Below are 17,112 nucleotides of genomic sequence, written 5' to 3'. Positions count from 1 at the left end.
AATAGCATTCACACACAGATGAGAAGAGGCTGACCTCCACAGAGATGATGCTGCCGGGTTTGTGGCGGAAGGGTTTGCTGGGGTCGTGTTGATTGAGGGTGTGAAGGACCGGATTCGGCTCATAACTGAAGGGGATGCCGCTGACCGCCTCGAACTCAAAGTGGAGGTTATCCAGGAGGAAACGCACACTGACGGAAGCGTGCAGGGCCTCGGGTCCCACCTCCGGAGTGAGACACAGGATCAGAGTCGAGCTGTTCACTGTGCACCGCTCCTCCACCTGATCAGAACAGGACATGAAGAAACAAGACTGTATTTAACAACTGACCGGTGAATGCTGGTCGGTTTGTTGATAGAAGGCACAAGCGCAGACTCACTTGTGTGAACTCTACCTGTTTGACGACACAGAGGCTATCTTCAGGACAGTTCGGCTCTGGGACGATTCGACGCTCCCTTCTGAGAGGATCCGCACTCCTCCTCTTCCTCTTCTTCTTCTCCAGAGGGGTCAGGGTCACGAGGATACGTGGCTCCTGAACCACGTCCAGATGCTGGCCAGACACTCGAATGATACGGCCCCCGCTTACAAAAACACAGATGATAAATGACTTGGGTATCATGTATGCAGACTAATAATAATAATAATAATAATAATAATAATAATAATAATAGCAACATTTTTATTGCTATTTTTTTTTATTTCAAAATCACTGATGGAAAAAATAACATTCACTTGTTAATTGGTGTGCATGTCTAAAATAACCATAATATCTACCTACAACCTTTCTGTAAATTACAATAAAGGGTTTTTAATATGAGAAATAATATTTTTCTTGAGCTTTTGAAATAAAAAGAATTACTTTAATTTTGAGAACAGCCCAGTCCAAAAAGAAAATTTATAGTGACATTTGACAGATAAATAAATATATGATCACATTACAGCATACATTTACATAAATGACATAAATAGGTCCTACTTACCAAGTCTTAATTTCTTATTTAACTTTATAAACATAAAAAAAAAAAAATCAAAAAAAGCATAAGTATTTTAGAGTAGGCCTAGTAAATATATCACTCTTTAAATGGGAAGCTTTTGAGACATTTTTATTTAAATCAAATATAATATGCTCCAGCTCTCATACCGTCTTAAAAATAACATTTATTAGCATTTATGATTCCATGAAGAACCTTTACAGTGTTCTTCAGAGTGGAAAAGGGGTTCTTTGGAATATTAATATGTCCTTCACACTAAGAAAAACATGGTTCTTTTAAGAACTGTTCACTGAAAAGTTCTTTGAGGAACTAAAAATGGTTGTGTGTCATTGTTGCGAAAACACCCTTCTGGAACCTTTGTTTTTAAGAGTGTAGGACAAGCAGATTGGAAAATGGATGTAAAATTAAATAAAATAAAACAATAAAATTTTAAATAAAATCCTTAAAACAAGATATATTTACTTTATTGAATTGTAAAAGACTTAAAGAAAATGTTTTTCTCCATTGGCAAAATAGCATGTTATACTAAACTGAACTACATTTTCTTTAATTCATTAATGAAAAATAGACAATATATTTTCTCAAAAACAAGTCTAAATATCTTTTGCAAATTTGATTAAAAATGAAAAAAAAGAAGAAAAAAAAATGATTAAGAAAGTTGTAAAAATATCAAATTCCTTACCTGAGGAAGCTTTTGGAGGGAGCAGCATGGGTCACATTGGGGTCTGGAGTGTAATGATACATCTTTTCCTGTAGATGGCGCTGAGCTCTACCAAACCGCACTTTAACCTCACTCTCTCCGGTTCTGTTACTCCCTCCAGTCACACATTCAACATGTTCGTTGTTGTACTGCTCGGGAGAACTGTTAGGAACACAGACTGTATTAAATCTCTGATCAATCTAATGAATTGTTACCAAGTTTAAACAGGAATAAATCACTCACAAACATATATTTAGGACATAACTCATTGTTTGGGATCTACCACCAGACCACATCAAGTACCATCTTTAACAGAAGGATGATTAATTATATAAGACATAATCAGCTGACATGATATCAGTTGTGATGATATCAGATAGTGTGTGTGTGGTTGAGATGATATCATGATGAGATTTACTGATGACTTTTGTCCGACTGGACTGCTGTAGAGGACGATGCTCTACACAGTCACTTACATGTGACATGGGACTCCACCAATCAGGATGCTGATCTCACTGGCACGGCCCGTCAGAAGGTTCTGTCCCGTGATGGTGAGTGATGTGCCGCCTGACATTGGGCCTTTCAGAGGAGACACTCCCAATAACACAGGGTCCTTGAGTTTAGGAAAACAGAACACGCACACGCGTCAGAAAACACTGCCTTATACATGTGGTGCTGTAACAAGGATCTCATCCTATTAAAGCACCAGAATAACACATATAAGATATTTTAAGTAGAGCACAATTCTGGATAAATTGAGAATCACGATAGAGGTTCAGACAAAATGTTAATTTTGTATCAGTTTCTTAAAAAATATTGAATTAATATTTTTTTTTTTAAAAGTCGGTTTTAATTAACGATTCAACGACTTCAAATTTCACTTGTTTCATTACTGGATGAATCAGTGTTTTTGAACAAATCTCTTGAATGAACTATTCAATGACAAATCAATTTTTTAACTGTCTTGTCGCCACCTACTGGTGTAATAATGTAATGATAATTTCAAAAGTTGATTTTTTTTTATTTTAAATGTATTGCTACCATAGACATCAATGTTTATATCTTAATTAAATGGCAAAAAATAAATAAATTCAGCCTTGTTTGAAGCGTAAATCGAATTATATTTCTTCCTTTAATTCACCACAGAAAAATAAAAATGAACATTCTCTTAAAATAAAATAAGGTTTTAAGGAGGACAAGAAGACAGAAACACAGTCTAAGAAAATCCATTTTTGCAGTGTTTAAAAACAGTCAAATACCTCCCTGCCTTTAATAAACACTGCATGAATTCCTTGCATATCATTCAGTCTTGCTAAACCACTGTTATCCCTTTAGTGGCATGATGGATTAATGGTTACCTGGTAACGGAAGCGCTGGGCAGACTGCCCGATTCCTCCGCCTTTAACCTGCACCGAGACATGCCCGCTCAGTTCCCTTGCGCTCGCTGTGGTCTCACAAACAATGCTAACAGGCACAAAAGAGACCTCCCATTAATCAGTGCAGTGGGTCAATACTCTTCATCACACTGTGGAACTCAATCGCCTGAAGCCATTAATACAATGTCATTAACGAAGGCTAGTAATATACAGCAAGCCCTCCCACAAGACCAGAAACACTCAGATCCACTGCTGTTGGATTTACCTGGAGGACACCTCGTATCTGTCCGGGATGACGGTGCAGGGGACGCCTGCTACAGTCACAGACTGCTGGATGTCTTCAGCTCTCTGACCCAGATTAGAGCCAGACACCGTCAACACTGTGCCGCCCTCCACTGGACCAGAAAGAGGCTCAATCTGCCATAAAACACAAACGAGTAATCAATGTAATCAGTATGTAAATCAGTAATCTACCCAATGATGTAACAGGTGAAAATAAAATCCCATAAATTTGCATTGCATGAGGGAATCGATTGTTTTTGAAAGCCGTCTCTTATGTTCTGAAAGGGTGCATTTATTAGATCAGAAATACAGTAAAAACACTAATGTTTTGAAATATTATAACACAAATATAATTCATATATTATAAATATAATAAATAATTAGTAGCAAAAGATGAGTAATTTTGTCTCTAAATGTTTTTCATTATAAACTGCTTTAAATTCGAGAGATATACAGGGGGAGTGGCTTATGTCACTTTACTCGCAGCTGATTGGTCCAGTTTTGGTTTGCAATCTCTAACACAGGGTGCGAAGATTGTCGTTTCCCATACAATTACTTAACCCGCTGCTTAACTACCATAGTATGATGCATCGCTGAAGAAATCAACTAGCTCGTCACGACTGTTTCCCGAAACCGTATTGTCGCAAATTTGTAATTCAACCACGTTGATTAAGGATGTCACGCAGGTGGTGGAGTAATAATTTCTTCTAATTAATCGGTTTGAGATCGAATTAATGACAGATTTCTGCTATAAATTACTCATTTTCTCAAGTCTCATTTTTCCAGATTGGGTTACGTCTACGTACTAGAGCACGTACTCACATGCACAGTCTTTTAAACAGTGCTTTAAATCTCTTGACAAACTAACAACCACAACACCCCCACAACATTACTCACGTTTTCTTCAGTAAGAAGCTTACGTCACTGCACGCAAATGTCATCTAGTTCACCATGTCAGGTGAAATATTTGCTGTGTCTCATTTCGAAAGCTGCATCCTCCTCCAGAGGTCGCATACTTCATACAGGATGTCTTATTTCATAACAGTAACCATTATTAAATTGACCGTTATTCTTAGTGAAGCATAGCTTCTTGTAATTTCTTAATGACTTTGGAATGTAGTGGTCAGTTTACTGAAATGAAGCAACCTCAATGACGTATGCGGCCTACAAATGCGACCTCATTGTGAACTGATATGCCCTGATTTATAAATCCAGTAGACAAAACAATTATTGTACAAACACACAGGTCAGCACGGAAAGGCCGGCCCCTCAGGGTGAGAAACAGAACCACATCTACATTTAAAGGACAAGGGTCACTCCTTCAAGGATGATCATGTACATTTCAGATTAAAAATCTTACAATGCCGTTTAGCCTGGCAGTTTTATTTCAATTTCTTAAAGGGACAGTTCATACAAAAATGAAAGTTAAAAATCTTTTTTGTATGATATGGAGGGAAAAGAATACAGAATGAGTGTGAGTAAATGGTGACAGACTTTTCATTTTTGGGTGAACTATCACTTTAACTGACTAAGCACACTGTGAAGGGCTCACAGCGAGCAGAAGGAAAGCCGCATGTCCCTCACCGTGTGTATGTGAGGTGCAGGGCAGGTCTGCTGGACGCGGCCGGTGCAGGAGCTCTTGAAGACGCAGCTGGAGCGAGAGCCCTCGCACCACACGCACCCGTACTCGCGATCGGCCGTGTGACAGCGACTGCAGTCGGAGCGGCCCACGGAGCAGTTATACAGCCGTACTGCAAAGACAAAAACACATGTGAAACAACAGCCACGTACACACACTGCAGTTAAATTGGGCTGTCAATTCACCTTTTAGTGCTTTATCCTGTTCTGTACACACACACTTCAGTAATATTACATCAGTCTATTTAAAAGAAGCATCCGATTAAGAAATATTACAGAAATTTAATCAAATTAAAAAATTGTCTTTAGTGTATTAATTAAGAACTAGATGAGTACAATTTAAAAACAAAATGTGATGTTAGCTTGACAAAGCCTTTTCTGAAAGTTTAATTAACTTAAAAGCATATTGCTAACATGAATTAGCATGTTTCTAACATGATTTAACACGTTGCTAGCATAATTAACATGTTGCTAGCATGATTTACCACACTGCTAGCATGTTTTATCATGTTATTAACATGAATTAGCAGGTTGCTAGCATGATTTAACACGCTGCTAGCATGATTTTAACACTGATAACTTGAATTAGCGCATTGCTAGCATGAATTAACACGTTGTCTTAGGATAGTTGTCAAGCTTTGCTAGTGATAGACAGCTTAAATACTCTATACGTCTTATTTTACAAAAGTTATTCAGTCAAGAGCAAGTCAGCATGGCTTATTGCACATAACTCTTTTTAACATCAAGCACGTTCTGCACTCTATTTTTTTCATTCATACATGTTCTTTTCTCAAAAAAGTGCCCAAATATCTGCTTTATTATACATTATTTATGAACGTCAGACGCAAGTGCTTTTTTTCCGAAGGACATATGCAATTTATTAATAGGAGTACTTTATTTTATTACAATAAGTACATTAATATGTATGATATACCTATTTAATTACATTTATTAAAAATTGATTGTTTTGTTTTTATGCATTGATGCAGAATCATTCACCACCAGCATCGTGCTGTATCGTAAAAACTATTATATTCCACAGCTCTAGCGGATACCAAACACATGAGATGCCAGGACATTGCTATGGTTACTACTAATTTCGGGAGATAGTCGGGTTCTATACACACACAGAACAATAATTTAGGGGACTCACTTCTGTATTTAAATGCAGTTGTCACTCCTGAAACTTAACATTGTGTACATGGCCAAACAGAAAACAGCACATTCAAAACAGCTAAGAGCCGGCCTAAACAAACAATGGATAACGTACCATGAAGGTCCGCTGGGTAATCCATGTGGAAGGAGTCCCTCCTCCTGACTGAGATCAAGCTGCTGTATTCCTCCACGACAGCAGAGTAGGAGTACTTTGAAACCAAGAAACAATCACAATCATTTGAAATACCATAACAAAGCTTTACACAGGCATGTAACAGTTATTGCTAGGAGTTATTGCTATTGCTACTAGCATTATTTAACACATTGCTAGCCTGATCTAACATGTTAGCATGTTTTAACATTTTGCAAGCATGATTAGCATGTTGCTAGTATGTTTTAACATGTTGCTAGTATGTTTTAACACACTGCTAGCATGTTTTAACACACTGCTAACATGTTTTACCATGTTGCTAGCATGATTTAGCATATTGATAGCTTGAATTTGCTAGCAGTTATTGATGACCACTTTAAAGTCACATTTAGGTTGTGCTCGCGGACCTGGTGTAGCTGGCAGGTAATGAAGAACAGAGATGGCTGAGTGTCGTCCACTTCTACATAAGCGTCCACCACCACCGACCGGCCCTCAATCACCAACACACACTGGTAATCAAGATCTTTATCCTTCAAAAAACACACCGACAAAATATTTAAATTTCAAATAAATGCTGCTAAATGAGCATAACCAGACATTATGATCATAGTCATAGTCTGACCGTGCTAGACTATCAAGCTCCAACAAGCCTCAAGACGTTGCATCACCTGATAGAGGTGTAAGTTGCGTCCCACCAGAGTGATCTTCCTCGCAACATTGACAGGTAGAAGAGAGCTTCCCTGGATGCTCTCCACACACGGACAGGCGTGAGAACCTCTGCTCATCAGTAAACTCTCTTCATCCTGATCACACACAGATGGACAATACACTTCATTACACACACCACTGCCTTTAAAGTAGCAGACATGGAATAAATATTAGCTTCTACTATATTTAACAACACAGACTAACAGAACAACAAAAGTGAGTGTGTTATACACAGATTAGACAAAAAACAAAATGGACAAATAAAGACAAATGGGGAACAGCCACCAGACACAAATTAAACGATTAAATAAATGTTCTGGGTTCACTCATTGTTCATTCAAATATTCATTCTGATTTTTATTTTATTTTTTGTTAAAGAATGAAAAGCCATGAACAAACTACCAGGTACAAGGTGAATCACATTACAAAAATTGATTTGACACAAAAAGGTATTGGAAAATTGGACAAAAGGGTACAAAACAGTGTACTTAACGTCATTAAATGGGGAAAAGAACTACAATACCATGTAGATATCTAGCTAACTATGGTTACATTTAAAACCATTGATTTAAATATGTTTATAAATAATATGTATACAAATATTTAAGTAGTTTGATAGCATAGGGAAACTGACTAGATAACATAATTTACAGTGCTTCATGGGATTGGGCTGGCACTAAGGTGTTCTTATGACACAATTTGCTTGCTTTGATTCCCTGTTTGGTGGAGATTTCTCTGCAGAATCATGGTAATGTAGGTTTATTTTATTTTATTTTTTTATTTTTTTTACCAGAAATTCAGTCCACTGTTAATTGGATTAAAACTAAGATGAAATAATATGGCCTGATGGCTTTAACAAAAGCATATACCACTGATTAACAACCTTGCAGCTCACAGTTGATCTGTCTTCAAAGGTTTTCATGTTTTTGTTAAAAATAAATTCCCTTACGGAGAAAATTAACAAGATTTTTTTACTTCTGGAACCCTGACCATTGCACTTAATAAAATTTGAAAGGATAGTTAATCCAAAAAAACAAAACAAAACAAAAAATATTCTGTCATCATTTACTCGTTTCATTTTCGTTCTGCGTGACTTACTTTCTTCTGTGAAACATAACAAAAAATCTTTTTGTCCATACAATGAAAGTCAATGGGGTCAAAAACAACATGTTTGGACCCCACTGACTTTCATCATATGGACAAAAAACAAAGACCTTTCGAAAAATATATTTTTCCATGTTCAACAGAAGAACAAAAGTCAAAGAGGTTTGGAATGACATGAGGGTGAGTAAATTATCATAAAATTTTCATTTTCTGTGGTGAACTATCCATGTAAACTGTAAGATGGATGAGTCAAAATTAATTTGTGCAAATCAACATCATCATGAACCCAGAACATCCCTTTAATGTTGAGACATTAAATGCCTTTAATATATAATTATGGTTAAATTAGTAATAGAGCAGAACTGCTTTCATCTATTTAATTATACATCCCATCATTCACGCATATAATTCCCGCTTTAGGAACGTTCAACCTCCAGCCTCTGCAGCGCAACATGCCAGCAGAGTTCCCCCGAGGAACCACACTCACCAGGAGGAAAAGGTCATCCGAGTCTGACTGGTAGTCTGTGTCTGGAGCGAGGGGGAAATCGGATGAATCAGGCCCTGCCTCACCGTCGCCAGAGGGGGCGCTGGCTGACGACACCGGGACGCCCGTGTCTATGAGGGCATCTATATCCATCTCCGCCTGCGAGAGGGTGACCACTTCAGTGGAAGATGAGGGCAGCGCTTCACTCAACGGCCCCATTGTCACCACTTCCCCAGCTCTCAATGCGGGCAGCGTCACTTCAGCAGCCTCTTCACGCGATGAATGTCCCACAAGTTCTTCGTATGATTGCGGGGTCGGTGTCGACAGCAAACCTACCTGGATGCGCTCCTCCACCCAAGAGCCATTTTGTGAGAGGGTCGTTGCGTCTGTGAACGAATCGGTTGACTCTGTAGTGGCACTGGATGGGCGCATGGAGGACGTTGTGACGTGGTTGGGGGTAGTGGGTGCATCGGTGAGTGGGGTTGTGGTTTCCAGAGGTGTGGTGGGGGCGGCAGTGGGCTCTGGTGTAGTGGGAGGGGTCACTGAAGGGGTGGTCAGGACAATGGCTTCACTTGTAATGGCAACCTCAGTGGTCGAGAGGGTTGTTGTCGTGGGTGTTGAGGTGGTATACGTGTACGCGTCAAAGTCTTTTATTGTTTGAGGAGCAGACGTGGGGAGCATGAACTTTAGACGAACACAGGACAACAGAGAGAATGAGGGGAAAAATTAAATAAATGGCAACTGAAATAAACTCAAACAATAAACAATGAACGGAATTAAACTAAATCAAAAATCATAAAACAAACAAGCAAGTGTTACATATAGGAACCACAAAAAGGTTATTCAAAGCAAAAAGGAACTGGAAACACATACAGTGGGGTCCGAAAGTCTGAGACCATATTGAATATAGCCAATTTAAAACGTCAAGTAAATCTAGAAATACGTGTTTTAACAAAAGAATATGAATGACAAATTGAATTGACGATATTGAAGAAATATTTTCCATTTTGCACTTGCACTAATCAATTATGTAAATTTGTACCAAAAGAATTAGGACAAATCTAATACTTATACATTCAATTAAACTTTTCATACACATTGTTATGCTAATTAAATAATTGATAAAAAAAAAAAATAAAAAAAAAAAATAATAATAATAATAATAATAATAATAATAATAATAATAATAATAATAATAATTATTATTATTATTATTATTATTATTATTTTTTTTATATATATATATATATATATATATATATATATATATATATATATATATATATATATATATATATATATATATATATATATATACATATATATACATACATACATAAACACTACAGTTCGAGTTTGGGGACAGTAAGATTTTTTGTAAAAGAAATGGATACTTTTATTCAGCATTAATGGATGCATTAAATTGATCAAAAGTGACTGTAAAGACATTTATAATGTAAAAAAAAAAAAATCAATTTCAAATAAATGCCGTTCTTTTAATCTTTATATTCACCAACTGTTTTCAACCTTGATAATTTTGAATCAAATCATCATATTAGAATGAGTTCTGAAGGTAATGATGCTGGTTAATTTAAACGGTTAATTTAAATTGTCATATTTCACAAGATTACAGTTTTCACTGTATTCGTGATCAAATAAATGCAGCCTTGGTGAGCATAAGAGACTTCTTTTAAAAAATATTGTACCAAACCCAAACCTTTGATTGGTATAAATTTTAGATATAAATACTTAAACACACATTTGCTAAGAAATTATTTTCAATTAGACCTATGCAAAAAATGCACTGTTGGTCTTAGACTTTTGGACTGTACCACAATTGCACACAGCATATCAAACTCACTTATATGACTTCACATACTACCAAAAACTTACATTCTGGTTGTAGATGATCGCACCGTGGTCACACGTGGACCGGTGAGTGCACACATGCTGGTGGATGCACCAGTTACATTTCCAACGGCTGTTCACACAACCACTACACCTAAAAACACAACAAGACAGAAAATAATGGGCCGAAAGTTAGGAGTGACTGCATTAATTAAACCCATCTACACCCCTCTGAGCATTAAGATGAAGACAGTAAAGCTGCCCTGCATCCAAAATAGCTGAGCTCTAGAATTACACGACTCCCCTAAACTCATCAAACAACATAGAGCCGAGTTCACAGCGTTCCCACATCGCAAATCAAACAGCATCAGGGAGAGCCGTCCCATCAGCGGCTGTCTGCAGGGGTGTATGGGTAAGGGAGGATGGTCAGGGCAGAGGATATGGCAGGGCTGTGGAATGGTGGAATGTGGGAAACAGCTGTTAAATCATCAGGGACGTGTTACTGAGGTCCTGAGAGAGAGAGACAGCTGCCCTGCCCCTCTCACGCCTCTGGGACATTCTTCAACACATGACAGTCGCTTACCAATGGATGTTTTAATATTGCTCTTGGATGATGATGATGATGATGATGATGGCATGACACTAAATGGTTAAAAACGTTCTTACATGTATTTATGCTATAGTACAATTTTGCCGACTAAAGTATAGTAAAAATATATTTTGAAGCATGTGTCCAATGTTTTTTTTGTCCCCAATGTTTTTCCATACAATTAAAGCCAATGGAATCCAAAACAACAGCGTTATTGTTTCCACCATGGAATAAACCAAATAAAAAAGGTAATTGTGACTTTTTCTCAGAATTGAGAGCTATAAAGTCCAAATTGTGAGATATGAAGTCGCAATTATGAATTTTTTCTTACTATTGCAAGTGTACATCTTACAATTGAGAGCAACATTCGGGTTCTGGAAGTAAAAACTCAATTTTCTCCATAGGGAAACTGATTTTTAACGATACCGTATAAACCTTTAAAAACCGACCTACTGTGAGCTACGAGGTTGTTAATGGCCGATGTTTGCTTCTGTTGAAGCCGTCAGCCCACATTATTTCAACTTATTTTTTAAATAATTATTGAACAGCGGAATTGTGATGAAAAAATACATTAGTTATGATGCAGAAAATCATAAAATTCCACCAATCAAGAGAGTTGAAAAAAAGTATATATATATATACACACATATATACATACACATATATACATACACATACACATATATACATATACATATACATACATACATATATATATATATATATATATATATATATATATATATATATATATATATATATATATATATACATACACACATATATATATGTTAATATGGCATGTTAATATGGCTAAAAAAAAAAAGGGTTTTAAGTCAGTTATTTATATCTTTTGCTGTAGTGTGTCAGTAGGAAATATCAGTTTACATTTCCAAACATTCTTTTTGCCATTAATTGTAATAATCCAGTGAGATTTCTGTATGCACAAGGAATCTGACAACAACCGGTATGATCTGATCTCACCATCATCGAGTCTGTCTGTGATTACATGAAGAAACAGAAAAACCGAGACAGACTAAATCCAGAAGAACTGCGGGAACGTCTCCGAGATGCTTGAAGAAACCTTCCTGCAAAGCTACAGTACTGTGAAAAGTACTGGCACTTGTGTTAAAATGCTGTAAAGTGAGAATGCTTTCAAAAATAAAATCACAAATTGAATTTATTTATGATTTAACTTCTATTAACTAATTCAAATCAATATATGGTGTAACGACCCTTTGCGTTTAAAACGGCTTTTGTCCAGGTACAGTACACTTGCGCATAGTTTTTCAGGTAGCTTTGCAGGAAGGTTTCTCCTTGTGCATACACAAATCTCACTGGATTATTACAATTAATGGCAAAAAGAATGTTATGATTCACCTCATAGCTGGTTGTTTTGGTTATAACGCTTTATCAAAGACTTTTTTTAAATCCCTATGGGAAAAAATATAATGGATCTTTCCACAATTATGACTTTATAACTTACATTCGCAATTATGTTTTTTTAATTTCTTTTTATTCGGTGCCGGAAACAAGCTTCCGTACCCCACTGACTTTCACTGGACAAAAACAGTTCAAGTGCTACAAGTTTGGAATGACATGAGGGTAAGTAAATAATGACAGAATTGTTTTTTTTTGGAGAACTATCTCTTTAAAAATGAAAAAAAAGGACTGTATTTCTGAGTTAAAACACAGAGAGTTGATGTGACTTACGGCATGCTGCCCGAGAGCTGCTGCACCACAGAGCAGTCGTAGAAGGTGAAGTCTGCGCTCGCTACGGTGACAGTCCGGAAGCGCAGGGACAGTGTGACGGACACAGAATCTGTTACAGAGGATAAACATGAGAGAAGTCTAGCTCAAATGGCTAAATGGATATCATGGCACTGGAACTGGAAAACAAGTCAGCATGAAATCAAAATGATCAATTCATAGTTTTTTATGGAATATTGCCGAATTTATCAAATTATTTTATATCTGTGCCCATAATTATTCTCTTTTTAAAAGCAAGTAACTCCCTTCCCTCTTGCAGCTCATCTCTTATCTTCTCTTTTCTGATGATGTTTTCACTGCCGTGAGGGCGGGACAATCTGTCACTCACATGAGATCCACCAATAGCAACAGCCTACATTTTTTTCTTGCTTGAGAAACCGTTTCACTAATATACGTCATAATAGGGAAGATTCATGCCGACTTTAAGTTAGAGACACCATCCACAGCTTATTTCCCATCCACTTAATATCATTAACATTCTAGTGGAATGTTTCCACACACCAACAGAGGAAGTCAGTGAAACCAGAACATGACCAGAACTCTAGTGTGATCGTACAGGGATGTACACACTACTGTTCAAAAGTTTGGAGTTGGTCAGAATGTTTTTAATATTTTTAAAAGACATCTCTTATGCTCACCAAGTTGCCATTTATTTGGAAAAATAAGACAGTATAAACAGTAATAGTGTGAAATATTAATACAATTTAAAATAGCTGTTTTCTATTGTAATATATTTTAAAATGTAATTTATTCCTGTGATCAAAGCTGAATTTTCAGCATCATTAATCCAGTCTTCAATGTCACATGATTCAGAAATTTGTTGATTTGATGCTCAAGAAACATATTTTTATTATCAATAATTAAAACAGTTGTGCTGCTTAATATTTTTGTGGAAACCATAATAATTTTCCCCAGGATTCTTTGATGAATAGAAAGTTCAAAGAACAGTATTTATTTGAAATAGAAATCTTAACATAACATTATAATATTATAAATATATTTACTGTCACTTTTCATCAATTTAATGAGTCCTTGCTGAATAAATGTATTAATTTATTTGGTAGGCAAGTCAATCTTGGACTGAAATTATATTAAATCGATTGGTGCTTGAAAAAACAAAGATTTCCCAACTCATAAAACGGTTCACACACAGGTTTCTACACATGTAAACCAGTTCCTTAAGGATAGTTTTCATAGGGAATGACTCAAGGAAGCCAAACATCATTTGCATGAGGGTTGTCTTACCCTCTCCCTGTTGTACAGGTGGAAGTCTGTGGGCCTCAGGAGTGGCACAGGTGACCGTGGAGCCCTGGACTGAAGCAGCTGTTTCAGCGTCTTCAAAGAAACACGAGTACATGTCACCCTCTGACAGACTGGGCAAACCCAGGACATCCACAGCGATCTAAAGAAAGAAACATTAGTCATGGTTGTAGTCTCAAAATTCAGCTTTGCCATCACAGGAATAGATTCAATTTTAAAATATATTAGAATTGAAAACAGTTATTTTAATTTGTAATAAAATATTACAATATTAGTATTTGTACTGTATTTTTGAATGAAATAAATGCAGCCTTGGTGAGCATAGGACATTTCAAAACCATAAAAACATATTTCGAACCCAAACGAATGGTAGTTATTGACATTGTAGGATTTGGATTTGTAGCATTAGCCAATGGAATTGCTTTAGGGCTGAAGGGGGACTGAATTTTGATGGTGAAATTCTCACAACAACATCATTTCTGATTGAATGATTTTATACCATTTTCTGTTCTCCAAGGCTGGCGTTATATTGGCTCAGCGACTCCACTTTCAAGCACTGCTGCTGCCGCTCATCAAAACTCCACAGCCAATGACCTTCAACTGAGCCCAGCCTACAGTCTGAACGCATCCCACACCTGGAGGAGTGAGCAGAAAAAAGAAACAGATAGAGAGAACTGACAGATAGAGAGAAATACTCCCTAAAATAAATTGAAAACTACAGTGTCCAAAACCGAAACTACAAGATGAAACTCACCGGCCGTCAAGAACACACCAACCACAGTAAGGGTCTTTCACTGCCAGACAGGAGGTGCAATCCGTGTGCTTATCACACTCTGCCACTGGCCTCTTCTCCACCTGACCACACGACACAGCAGGACAAATCACTTATTCACACATCACACTGGGATGACCCAGAGTTTTCACTCCAGGCATACGGGTGAGTGAGTGTGCTCATGACCCACATTAAATCTGCACTTTTCCACTTATTTTTGGTGATATATATATATCACCAAAAATAATCTCCAAATATATCTCCAAATATATCTCCAAATATATCTCATCATTACTACTGGACACCATTTATGTCTGTCTAATGAAAAGTATTAAAAAGAGCTTGTGACTGATCCTCATAATTCCATTGGATCCTCAAACTGTCAGTCAAACCTCATAGCTCCGCCCACCTCTATCATGAATGAAGTGCACACATTTTGGACTGTCTCTGCTTGTTTGCAGTGCAAAGGTAAATAAAGAACTGGTTCTTTGAATAAGTACAGCATTTTCTTTACTCAAGTAACACTATATAAAGGCTAATGTTTTATGTATTTGAGGAGGGGAGAAGAGTGTCGAGAGTGAATAAAAGTCTAGCATTTGTCGTTGAGTCATAGCCAATACATTGCCTCCCTACACTTTAACTTTAATAACATGAGATTTTGTCCAAATTACAAAAAAAAATATAAAAAAATAAGCGCCCACATAGCTACAGTAAACTTTACAACCTGTAAGTTGGTGAAAACATAATGCGATGCACTTACTGCCTCAGATGCGGCTGTTCTAATGATAGACATAATAAGTATGTCTGACATTTGCTATATGCATGTTATATACCAACTATACTACCGTTCAAAGGTCTGGGGTTTGCAAACATTACAAAAAAACTGATCAAAGACATAAATTACATAATTTTGGAACAATTAGGTTTTTTTAAAGACATTTCTTATGCTCACCAAGGCTGCAATTATTTGATCAAAATTTCAGTAAAAACAGTAATATTGTGAAATATTATGAAATGTTATGATAAATTATTATTGGTGTTCCATTATTTATAATGGTTCTTATTATTATCAATATTGAAAACAATATTGCTGACTTTTTTTTTTATCAGTTTTTGCGGATTAATATTTTTGTGGAAAACGTGATACGTTTATTTCAGGATTCTTTGATGAACAAAGTTTAAAAGAACAGCATTTATTTGAAATAGAAATATAAAAAAAAAAATATTTTAATATTTAAACATTTTAAATGTCTTTGTCAGCTTTTAAATTACATTAAATTAATTCAAAAAAATTACATTTTAAAATATATTCAAATATAAAATAGTTATTTCAAACTGTAATAATATTTCACAGTATTACTGTTTTTATTGTATTTTACAAATCAAATGAATGCAGCCTTGCTGAGCATAAGAGACTTAATGCTTAAAAACCTAAATTACTCCAAACTTTTGAGCGGTAGTGCACTTATGGCATGATTTTTTTAACTCACAGAATGGCTGGTCATGATGTAAACGTGTCTATGGGTGGAATCCAGAAGTAAGTCACTGTTGATGGCCGAACCAGGTTGGATGAGAAGGGTGGAGTAATTCCTCGGCTTTCCCGAGTTACCCAGGAACACCTATCATGAGATAAAAAGCACAATGAACAAACCACGAAAAAAGTGATTTTAAATAAGTAACCTGACAATGGCTCCTAAGAACTTCCTCAAGGTTTAATTGCATATTTAGGCTTATGAAACTACATCAATTGCAACAGGACACCTTAGAGACACGAGAAGAACTGGATGCGGACAGGTTTAACTAAAAGTGCTGAAAGTGTCTGCTGAAAAGATTTAGTGCTATTAAAGGAAAAGGACGTACAAGGATCTGAGCGAGGTGCCTAATGCCTCTTGAATTCTATCACAACTGGGGTCGATTTCAGCAAACCAGATTAGAATAGTGAGAATTCCATCAGAAGAGCAGGTATCCTGCTTAAGAGTCTCAGACACCTTATACCAAGAGCTGCTCACGCACTCCGCCCAGTCAGGTTTGCATTTTAACAGGATTAGCATTGACAAACTGTCGGCCACATTCTACTGCAGGAGGAATCATTATACAATCATTATTGTATTATGCAAGACTGAATAGTTGTGTGTATGTAAGTGTACGTAGAGGAGATATGACTGCATGTGTGTTTGTGTTGGATAAAAGTGTCTGCTAAATGATTAAATGTAAATGTATATACATTAGGGGTGTGACAAGACACTTATCTCACGAGACGAGACGAGACACGAGATTGGGTTCACCAG

The 17,112-nt window shown here is 36.5% G+C and overlaps 1 protein-coding gene across 3 annotated transcripts in view; it reads right to left on the bottom strand.

Moving 5' to 3' along the window:
* Positions 1-17,112, bottom strand: part of plxnb1a (plexin b1a) — a 76,420-nt gene that overhangs the window by 11,328 nt on the left and 47,980 nt on the right. Inside the window, exons 5-21 of one of the 3 annotated variants that reach the window (XM_084098412.1) lie at positions 16,315-16,443; positions 14,807-14,907; positions 14,552-14,687; positions 14,038-14,194; positions 12,736-12,844; positions 10,479-10,587; positions 8,589-9,269; positions 6,958-7,092; positions 6,697-6,819; positions 6,254-6,347; positions 4,930-5,096; positions 3,329-3,480; positions 3,046-3,151; positions 2,164-2,300; positions 1,670-1,849; positions 375-576; positions 35-277 (exon numbers count right to left, since the gene is read on the bottom strand). In XM_084098412.1, coding sequence (XP_083954538.1) covers positions 35-277; positions 375-576; positions 1,670-1,849; positions 2,164-2,300; positions 3,046-3,151; positions 3,329-3,480; positions 4,930-5,096; positions 6,254-6,347; positions 6,697-6,819; positions 6,958-7,092; positions 8,589-9,269; positions 10,479-10,587; positions 12,736-12,844; positions 14,038-14,194; positions 14,552-14,687; positions 14,807-14,907; positions 16,315-16,443 — 2,961 coding nt within the window. The remainder of the gene's footprint in view (positions 1-34; positions 278-374; positions 577-1,669; positions 1,850-2,163; positions 2,301-3,045; positions 3,152-3,328; positions 3,481-4,929; positions 5,097-6,253; positions 6,348-6,696; positions 6,820-6,957; positions 7,093-8,588; positions 9,270-10,478; positions 10,588-12,735; positions 12,845-14,037; positions 14,195-14,551; positions 14,688-14,806; positions 14,908-16,314; positions 16,444-17,112) is intronic. The other 2 variants (XM_084098413.1, XM_084098414.1) reach the window with 2 other exon arrangements.

The sequence above is a fragment of the Abramis brama genome (assembly GCF_963993115.1).
Source record: "Abramis brama genome assembly, chromosome: 22".
Lineage (NCBI taxonomy): Eukaryota > Metazoa > Chordata > Actinopteri > Cypriniformes > Leuciscidae > Abramis > Abramis brama.
The sequence above is the reverse complement of the archived record's forward strand: the minus strand, read 5'-3'. Positions and strand labels throughout refer to the sequence as shown.